We start from the raw sequence: 10,514 nt of genomic DNA, 5'->3' as shown, positions 1-10,514 counted from the left end.
AGAACACACTCAGCATTTCTCCAGCTGAAAGAACTGAAGAAAAAAGTCAACCCTCAAGTTGCAATATTGAAGGATTCTATAGACAAAATATTGAACGATGCAGGAAACAACAAAAGAAGATGGAAGGAATACACAGAGTCACTGTACCAAAAAGCATTTGTCAATGTTCATCCATTTCAGGAGGTGGCATATGATTAAGAACCGATGATGCTGAAGGAAGACGTCAAAGCTGCTCTGAAGGAATTGAAGAACAAAGCTCCAGGAACTGACAGAGCACCCGCTGAGATGTTTCAACAAACAAATGTTGCACTGGAGGCACTTATTCATCTATGCTGAGAAGTTTGGAAGACAACTACCTGGCCAACTGACTAGAAGAGATCTACATTTGTACCCATTCCAAAAAAAAGTGATCCCACAGAATGTGGAAATTATCGAACAAGATCATTAACATCACACACAAGTAAAATGTTGCCGAAGATAATTCAAAAACAGTTGCAGCAGAGTAATGACTGGGAACTTCTAGAAACGCAAGCTGGATTTAGAAGAGGACGTGGAACGAGGGATATCATTGCTCATGTCAGATGGATCTTGGCTGAAGGCAAAGAATAGTAGAAAGATGTTCATCTGTGTTTCATTTACTATGAAAAGGCATTTGACTGTGTGGGTCATAAATTGTGAATAATACTGGAAAGAACGGGAATTCCAGAACACTTAATTGTATTCATGAGGACCCTGTATATAGACCAGGAGGCTGTCGTTTGAACAGAACAAGGGGATACTGCATGGTTTAAAATTGGGAAAGGAGTGTGTCAGGGTTGTATCCTTTCACCATACTTATTTATTCTGTATGCTGAGCAAATAATCCGAGAAGCTAGATTATATAAAGAAGAATATGGCATCAGGAGTGGAGGGAGACTCATTAACAGCAGAGGACACAACCATACTTGCTGAAAGTGAAGATGACTTGAAGCACTTACTGATGAAGATTAAAGACTACAGTCTACAGTAGGGATTGCATTACACCTCAACAAAAAGAAAACAAAAATCCTCACAACTGGACCAAGAAGCAATATCACAATAAATGGAGAAAAGATTGATGTCATTTGGGATTTCATTTTACTTGGATCCACAATCAACACCAATGGAAGCAGCAGTCAAGAAATCAGATGTATTGCACTGTGCAAATCTACTGCAGAAGACCTCTTCCAGGTGCTGAAGAGCAAAGATGTCTCTTGGAAGACTAAGGTGCACCTAACCCAAACCACGGTATTTTAAATCGCCTCATATGCATGTGAAAGCTGGACAATGAATAAAGATGATCAAAGAAGAGATGATGCTTTTGAGTTGTGGTGTTGGCAAAGAATACGAGTACCATAGACTGCCAGAAGAACTAACAAATCTGTCCTGGAAGAAGTAAAGCTGGAATGCTTCTTGGAAGCAAGAATGGCCAGACTTCATCTCACCTACTTTGGTCATGTTGTCAGAAGGGACCATTCTCTGGAGAAGTGTATCATGCTTGGTAAAGGAGAGGGTTAGTGAAAAAGGAGATGGCCCTCAACGAGATGGATTGACACAGTGGCTGCAAAGATGGGCTCAGGTACAGCAAGGATCGTGAGGGTGGCGCAGGACTGGGCAGTGTTCCTTTCTGTTGTCCATGGGGTTGCCATGAGTTGGAGCTGACTTGATGGCAACTAACAACAACAATTGTTTTGCTCTCTGTGAATAAAAATTCTACTTCTATATATCCCTCAAACAAGCTGGACAATGAAGAAGACCACAGAAGAACTGATGCGCTGAATTGGGGTATTGATGAAGAATATTTAATGTACCATGGACTGCCAGAACGAACCAATGTCTTGGGAGAAGCACAGTTAGAATGCTCCTTGGAAGGGAGAATGGCCAGACTCCATCTCTTGTACTTTGGTCATGTTGTCAGAAGGGACCAGTCTCTGGAGAAAGGTATCAGGCTTGGTCAAGTGGAGGGTCAGTGGAAAAAGGGGAAGACCCTCAATGAGGTAGATTGACACAGTGGCCGCAATGATGGGCTCTAGCACAGCAAGGAGCATGAGGATGGTGCAGGACCGAGCAGTGTTTCATCGTATTGTACATGGGTTTGCTGTGAGTCAAAACTGACTGAAAAGCATCTAACAACAACAACATATCCCTCAAAAATGAAATTGAAAAGGGAAACACAACCCTTAGGTTTAACCCAAATGTGAAACACTGTGTCCGCCCAACTCCCTGTGCTGGGACCATGTCTCGCTGTTCACTGCACCCAAGCCAAGGCAGGGCCTCAAGGGTTCCTCATCTTTAGGATGGGTGGCCTTCTCTTTGAGGTCCATCCCTGCACGATCCGAGTCCTCAAAACCCAAGGGCAAGTCCCAGTGCCAACTCGGGGCATAATTACACCCACATGAATGGGACAGAGTTGAGCTTCCTCTCTCGAACACCAGTCCGAGGTTCCTGACAAGACTCAACTGTGATGAAAACACACAGATTGTAGCAGACATTTTGGGCCCCCAGCTCCTGCTTTCTCTGACACTTGGGGGTTACAGAAGCTCCCACACTCAGCACACGTTTGAAATTAAGCCAAGTAAGAAAAAATGGCTCAGGGGGTAGGGGTGTTCTTTCAAAGAGGAATACTGCGTGGTGAGTACAGGGTTCTGGGCTAATTTTGCCCTGTTCGCCCAGGGCTCAGCTTGGCAGCTGGTGGGCTCGTGTCCTAGGCGGGCTGGGCCTGGGCCTCCCCAACACGGGAAAGTGCAGCCAGTGAGCCCTGTGAACTTTCCACATGGGCTACAATCATCTCGACTGGACTTGTAGCTCCTACACTTAGGCCACTCATCCATTTTGACCTAATTCTCGTACACAGTCTGGGCCCAACTTCATCTCTTGCATGTGATGACTCCACATGCCTGGTTTATGGGCAAACGACATGCATGTAATGCAGTGCAGTGAGGAGCCCAGATGGTCAGCAGGGCGGCTTTCATGTCTGCACGTAGCTATGTCCAGTTCACCCAACGACTGCCTGCCTGGTCACAGGTCAGAGACGTCTTGGGAGGGTACGTGGCCCTACTGACCCACTAGCCACATAAGGTCCCCCACCCCTGCATGTTCACGGTTTTCGGAGATTCACTGAGCTGGCCTGGTACTCAGCCCATGTCCCGCTTAAAAATACATCTTGGTCACAGTGGCTGCAACGACGGACTCAAGTATTAGCAAGGACCGTGAGGATGGCGCATGACTGGGCAGTGTTTCATTCTGTGGTATGCAGTGTCACTAAGAATCGGAGCCTACTCAACGGCACCTAGCAACAATACCCAGCCATCTGGTGGGATTCACAAAAACCATGGCCAGAAGACCATACCACGTAATTTCCTGCACCACAATTGCCTATGCATGAAGTTTAATAAACAATAGGTAAATCAAGGGTCTAAAACCAAACCCACTGCTGTTGAGTCAGACCTGACTCATAGTGACCCCTCCTTGGGTTTCTGAGGCAGTATCACTACAGAAGTAGATTGCCCAACCTTCCTTCTGAGTGGCTGGTGGGTTTGAACCGCCAGCCTTCTGGTTAGCAGTCATATGCCTTAGGCAGTACACCACCAGCGCTCCTAAATCAAGGGTGTTGTTATTTGCCCTCGAGTCTGACCCGACTCATAGCGACCCCTCCTTGGGTTTCCGAGGTGGTATCACTACGGAAATAGATTGCCCAACCTTCCTTCCAAGGAGTGGCTGGTGGGTTTGAACTGCCGGCCTCTAGTTAGCAGTCAAGTGCCTTAGGCACTACGCTACGAGAGCTCCAGAAAACAAAAGCTCTCTCACTTAGTTTCAAGGCAATTCCTTTCAATTCCTCAAAAGCGTTAGGTCTGTGTGCAGTTCTGCCTTGTACTCCTTTTCCCTGAACACTCTTCTCTCATCATCCATCATTCCTGTACACAGCCATCTCTTGTTCATCCTTCAAGACTTAGATGTCAAATTCTTTGGAAATACTTCTTGTTGGTTGCCATGGAGTTTGCTCCAACTCATGGAGACCTACGTATAACAGAGAGAAACTCTGCCCAGTCCCATGCCATCTTCAGTACCATCACTAACTCAGCCTAGTAGTGCAGCTATTGTGTCAATCCATCTCATTGATGATTTTCCTCGTTTTCAGTGACCCTCTACCAAAAGCTCTGGTGGCGTAGGGTCTAAGGCATTTGACTGCTAACCAGAAGGCTGGCGGTTCAAATCCACCAACCACTGCTCAGAAGGAAGGTTGGGCAATCTACTTCTGTAGTGGTACCGCCTCAGAAACCCAAGGAGGGGTTGCTAGGATTTGAATCTGACTCAATGGCAGTGAGTTTGGTTTTTTTGTTTGTTTGTTTGTTTTTTACCAAAACAAACAAAATAAATACGTCTTGGCCCTAGAAGCTGCCCTGGCCCCTCAGTCTGGCCTGAAACAGCACTGTGCTGTCTGAGCTCTCTGGGGTGCTTTACTTTTGGGGAAAGTGTGCACACTGCCCTGCAGGAACCTGACCACAGAAGGCCCGATGAGAAAGTGGGGCTCCGGGCCCTCACCCAGTGGGCTTGCTCCGTGCCCCCTGCTGTGGGGAATTCATGCTCTCCAGGGTCCTGGCCAGTCAGGTCAGTTGACTTGAGATCTCTCAGTTGGGTCAGTTGCCTCCAGACCTCTGGCCAAGATAAGAACTTCATACCCTCCTTGTCCCAAACATCTCCAGAGCAGCAAATGACAAAGCTGACTAAACACCATTTGTTCTCTGACCTATGGGTTGACGAGGGTTGGTGAGGAAAGAAGAAGGAAGCCCAGGGCACGGCAGATAATGGTGGGACAGGAGCCGGGACTGTCCCCACCATGGCCAGCCAGGGAGCTCAGGCTGAGAAAGGAGAAACACATGAGGGTAAGAAAAGCAGAGGACGAGGAGAGAAGGTGAGAAGGGGGTCCCACAGTCGTCGAGGCTGCTCAGCGAGGGACCAGACACAGCCCCCACTCCACCCCCAGGAGGGCCTGGTACTGCCCCCCGTAAGGACTCATGGGAAGTCACCCAGTGATGATGCCTCTGAAAGGCGGTAATCTCTCTGTCCAGGTACCCCTACCCCAAGAGGGAGGTCAAGGGTCCCCAGGAGGAAGAGTGGCCCGTGTTGGGGCTTGAGGCTGTGCTCTGCCTCAGAATCCAGAATTTGACACGCTAGGAAGCAGAGAGCTAGAGGCCAGAGGTGGCGCAGGGGCAGGCTCTTGGGGTCCCCTGGCTACTGGTCTTGGCCTTGGAGATTCAAGGTCTCCACAGCCTTCGACAAGGTCATGGTCACACAAGAGGGATGCCCGACATGCTCCTGCTTGTGGGCTCGGGCTTGAGAACTCATGGGCACGGATGTTGGAGCAATGTGAAACTCGCTGTGGGTTGTGGGCAAGCCCAGTGTCCCGATCAGGATCCCAGACCCGCAGATGTGCCTTGAGGTCTGTGGGGCCTCCACACCCTCAGGGAGGTTTATGTGACGTGGTGGCTTATGCACATCTTTAACAAACTAGACAGCATGGGTTCAAGGATTTCTAGGGCTTTGGTCAAAGCTTCTGGTTACATTTTTCAAACTCTTTTCACTCAGTGTTGTGGACATTTGTCTGCTTCTAGAGACAAAAACCAGGAGGGGTTGTTTCCATTTCCACAAACGCGTCAAGGACACATTGCTATAAGTTGTTGTTGACTTGGGGGTTGGATCTTGCCATGTCACTGCCTTAGTCCTCTAGTGCTGCTAGAGTAAAGAGAAGTTGACTCCCTCCCAGTCAGGATGTTAGAAGTCTGAAGTCAGGGTGCCAGCTCTAGGAGAAGGCTTCTTCCTCTGTTGGCTCTGGGGGAAAGTCCCTGTCTCCTGTGCACATCTGTGGGCCCAGCATCCCTTGTGGTCTCCATGTGTCTTGGCATCAATCTACCCCTGGGTTTAGGAGGTTCTTTGCTCCTAGCTCCTCGTTCTTCTTGATGGCAGTCAAGTCCCTCCTTCTCTGCTACCTCCTTTTAGCTCTTGTAAGATAACAGGTGATGCAGGCCACACCCCAGGAAAACTCCCCTCATATCTTGTGATCAGGGAGTAAGGGTGTTACGTCCACCCTAATCCCCTTCCAGCTGATTGGGTGATCACATCAGATCACGTAATGAGGGATGATTACATCATTACATAACTGCCAGACCACTGACAGTCATGGGCCCACCAAGATGACACACTTTTATGGGACACAATTCAATCCATGGCATTCTACCCTTTGCCCCCCAAAATTCATGTTCTTTTTATCACATCATACCATTCCAAAAGTCTTAAATCAATTCCAAGTCCTAATTCCATCCTGGGGCAAACTCCTCTTCACTTATAAATCTAGAATACAAGTTGTCTGCTTCCTGGTTACCTGGCCATCCAGCCCCAGTCGCTTGGTCCTCTTGGACTGGCCCAGCCTCTGCGCTGCCCAGGCAAGTGGTACAAAGCTCTTCAGCTCTACTAATAAGCATCTAGAAGCACCCTCCATCAGTAAGTGTTAGTCCAAAGGTGCATAGCTCTCTTGCTCCAAGGTCAGCAAGCCTAGCTCCACTGACAAGTGCCTGGAGGAGCCCCACTCCGACAGGAAGCCTCCTGCCCAGGCAGTCAGCTCTCTCGCTCTATGGGTTGTTTCCTGTGCTGTCTCACACCAGTCCCCTGGTTCTCCTGCTGCCATTTCTCTGCCACTACTTTTTGCTGTCTGCATTGTCTCCAGTGGTACCACTCTCCTTACCTCCTTCTGAGTCCTCTCCAGGATCGCCTGTGACGTCCATAATTCCACCAACAGTTACTTCAAGGCATTCTAGGCTTTTACTACTAGGCACTTTAAAACTCTTCCAGCCTCTACCCATTAACCAATCCTAAAACTACTTCCACAGTTTAAATATCTGTTAGATCAACACCCCTCTCCTGGTTCCAAAATCTGTCTTAGTTCTCTAGTGCTGCTACAATACAAATACTACAAGTGGATGGCTTTAACAAACAGAAATGTATTCTCACAGTTTAGGGGCTGGAAGCCCAAATTCATAGCACCAGCTATAGGAAGTCTCTGGGGAGAAGTCCTTGTCTCCTTTTAGTATCTGTGGGCCCAGTGTCCCTTGGAGATCTCGTGTCCCTTGGAGATCTCCATGTGTCTTGGCATCAATCTTCCCCTGGGTCTAGGTTCTCAGCACCAGGACCCCAGGTCCAATGGATGTGCTCCACTGCAGCTCTTCTTTCTTGGTGGTAGTTGCTTCTCTCTCCTTCTATCTTTTTTAAGATAAAAGGTGACACAGGTCCTACCCCAGGGAAACTCCCCTTACATTGGATCCGGGCTGTGACCTGAGTAATGGTGTCACAGTCCACCCTAATCCTCTTACAAATGAGTGGCTGATCATATCAGATCGCATCATGGGGGATGATTACATCATTTACATAACTGCCAAACCCTTGAGAATCAAGGCCCAGCCAGGTTGACACATACTTTCTGGGGACATAATTCAATCCATGATACCACCTAAGTCTTTTCTTGCCCAAAATACTTCGTTTGGTGACCTCAACATGAGGGTCCTGCCCTATACCTTCAGTAAAGACAGAGAAGAGGAAATGGACTGTAGCCTCAATGGGATGGCAGCAGGAGGGGCACCCAAGTCTTCCTGGGCTTTCAGGGAGGGAGCTGAGGCACCAGGTCCCACAGAAACCCAAGGCCCCGCAGAGATCCCAGACCTCCATGGACACCCTGGACCCAACGGAGACCCTGGACCCCAGGGTCTGTGCACATATGTCTGATGGGGACCAGAACTCACATGGCCCCTGGAAGCCAGGACTCAGTCAGCAGCCAAGGGGTCCAGGGCCCTGTCCCTTACAATGAATTTAGCCCTCCTGTCCACACCTCTGTCCTGTCTGAGGGGTATACATGCCCTCATATCCCAATTTATTCAGACAGATAATGAGATCATAGCACCTGCAAGGGTAGTCTTAGCCAGCTTCAAGGCTACGCCAAATACAGCCTCCTACGTGGCCCAGAGGGCAGATAGACAGATGCTCTTTAGCTCAATGGCCCTGCCTGGCCCCTGGGGAGAGCAGGGACTATGCACCGGCTGGCAGCAGGCTCTCTTGCTTCTCTTTCCCCCTTTAACCACAAGGCCATCACCCACCCACACCCCATGCTAACCCTCAGAGCACCCCCATCCCCGCACAGCCAGAACCCTCACCTGCAGTGCTGCAAGGGCCTGGGAGAGAGCAGGGACGACCAGACCCTTCCGCGCATCCACCAGGATGACCAGCCCCAGGTCCCGCACCTCCTTCCTGCAGAGAGAGATACAGTGGCCATGAGTGCTGCAGTTTAGGCCTTCTGGAACTGGTCCCCCACCCCTAAGCACAAGAAGTGACCACCAAGGCCCCTCTGCCTCTGCAGCTGGGCTCCCTGCCTCTGCCCAGGTTGGTCCTCCTCATTGTTTACTGTTTATGGGGACCCAACTAACCTCATCAGTGGTGTCCCCAGGCTTAAAGCTGGGGGTCCTAAGGGCATTTCTGGGGTGCCCCCTCTGATGCCACAGACACATCAGGCAAGCACAAAACAGCCCTTCTCACTCCTCCCACACCAAGGAAGCAAAGGCCCCAAGCATCCTGGTACCACCTTGTGTCTCTGGTTTTAACATGAGCATCACAAGCATGGACGTTCATTCTGATGGGGGCAGGAAGAGAAATGGGTGCCTGTTTCCCAAATGGAGGCCAAGACCCACCATTTGGCCTACTATCTCCAGAGGTAACATGGGACTGCAAAACACCTTCCCGAAAGCCCCTTTACAAGCTTTGCCTCGACTCCAACCATGATGGGAAGCTTCTGCTCTGATTTAAATGGGACAAAAGTGATAGGCTAGAGTGACCAGATAGATTCATTTACTCAAGTTCTCATCTTCCTTGGAAAGTTCTTGGCTTAGCATTCACGACTAATTAATATTGCAATCAAGCTGCATTTCCAGATACCCATCCTAAACTGGACACACGCACAATGAGCTGGGATGGAATCAAGCCATTCGATCCCTAGAGCCGCAGATGCACTGGTGGCCTCTGTGTCCTGGTTGCTGTGGTGGATGTCCTTGTGTGCTGCTGCAGTTGGACAGGAGTCAGCACTGGGGGGTAACTTTTAAAGAATGTTTCAAAAAATGGGAAGAGACTAATGTATTGGGGACAACAAATTGTTTCTAGAAATAAAAGTTGATGCCTGGGATATTGGCTGCTCAGAAGAGACGACCAAAGACAGCAGAGGGCTGATGAGGTACACACTGCCTCCCTCCATCTCCCTGGAAGCTCCCGGCCCAGGTCTTTGCTCCGGGGCTTTCTCTGGTTGCTGAGCCCGCTATCCAGCAGCTGGAAGGGTATGGAGTCCACAGGAGGGTCAGACCTGGGGCACAAGTCACCATCTCCTTAGGCTGGTGTCCACCTTGGTCCTAGGGTCCCTGCAGGATCGGGCTCCAGCGACCAGTGGCAGTGAAGGTCCCTGTGTGATCAGGCTCCAGCAACCGACAGTAGTGAGGTAGATGATGCTCCCTGGACCATGCCTGCCCTGCCCCGACGACCCAACCCTGGTGCTCCTCCTTCACCTCTGGCATGACACCAGCCATTGTGTCCATGACTCAGGGCCTGCTTCCGAGAACCCAGTAAGACCATCTCCTCCAAACATGAGGAGCTGCCGTGTGGAGATGGCCAGACGTGTCTTGCAGCATTGCTGGCCACTGTCTAGTGATGGGCCTGTCCTTCGTTATCCATCTGATCCACCGGCGGCTTTGCTGAAGAGGCAGCAGAGTGAGCAGCCCACCTCTCCTCAGACCCACTGAGAGCAGATGCTCATTACTGCCACTCAGTGTGAGCCCCAGGCCACACCTACTTCTCTTCTTGGGTTTCCATTTCCCTGCCCAGTGGAACTGGCCAAATGAACCCCTCAGCCACCACGTTCCTGGCTTCATCCCTTGAGGTCCTTTCCTCACCTGAGGACACTGTGCTGTTCTTCCCTCAGAATCCTAGGTCTCCTGCCCCCATCTGGTCCCTCCATCCACTCGGATACCACAGTCAGCATGGTCTTCCAGCCAAAGGGCATGCTCCCTTCGCAGCATCTCCTGGTCTTGTCCACTCTCAGTTCCACCTCCAGTGGAGAATGTCACATCAGTTCTGGGCTTTGTGAGTGCTAGGCCTTCTACCCAGAAAGCCCTTCTCTTGTTTTCTTCAAGGAGTAGACCAGGAGCCTGTCTGTGAAAAGTCCCCAGCCTGCCTAGCCAAGCTGTGGCTCCTTCCCCAGTACTGTGGACTTGTCTGACACTGGGAGCTACAATAATTTAGGTCTATTAAGGAGTTCTGGTAGTGTAGTGCCTAAGGTACTTGACTGCTAACAAGAAGGCTGGCAGTTCAAACCCACGAGCTACTCCTTAGAAGGAAGGTTGGGCGATCTACTTCCGTAGTGATAACACCTTAGAAACCCAAGGAGTGGTTGCTATGAATCAGGTTCAACTCAA

The 10,514-nt window shown here is 50.0% G+C and overlaps 1 protein-coding gene across 1 annotated transcript in view; it reads right to left on the bottom strand.

The window, feature by feature from the left end:
* Window positions 1-10,514, bottom strand: part of PLEKHG4B (pleckstrin homology and RhoGEF domain containing G4B) — an 85,986-nt gene that overhangs the window by 45,802 nt on the left and 29,670 nt on the right. Inside the window, 1 exon segment of the mRNA XM_042782953.1 lies at window positions 8,217-8,310. Within this exon segment, the coding sequence (XP_042638887.1) occupies window positions 8,217-8,310 (94 nt within the window).

Source organism: Orycteropus afer, unplaced genomic scaffold (genome assembly GCF_000298275.1).
Source record: "Orycteropus afer afer isolate SDZICR_OR568_19922 unplaced genomic scaffold, OryAfe1.0 scaffold00541, whole genome shotgun sequence".
NCBI lineage: Eukaryota > Metazoa > Chordata > Mammalia > Tubulidentata > Orycteropodidae > Orycteropus > Orycteropus afer.
The sequence above is the reverse complement of the archived record's forward strand: the minus strand, read 5'-3'. Positions and strand labels throughout refer to the sequence as shown.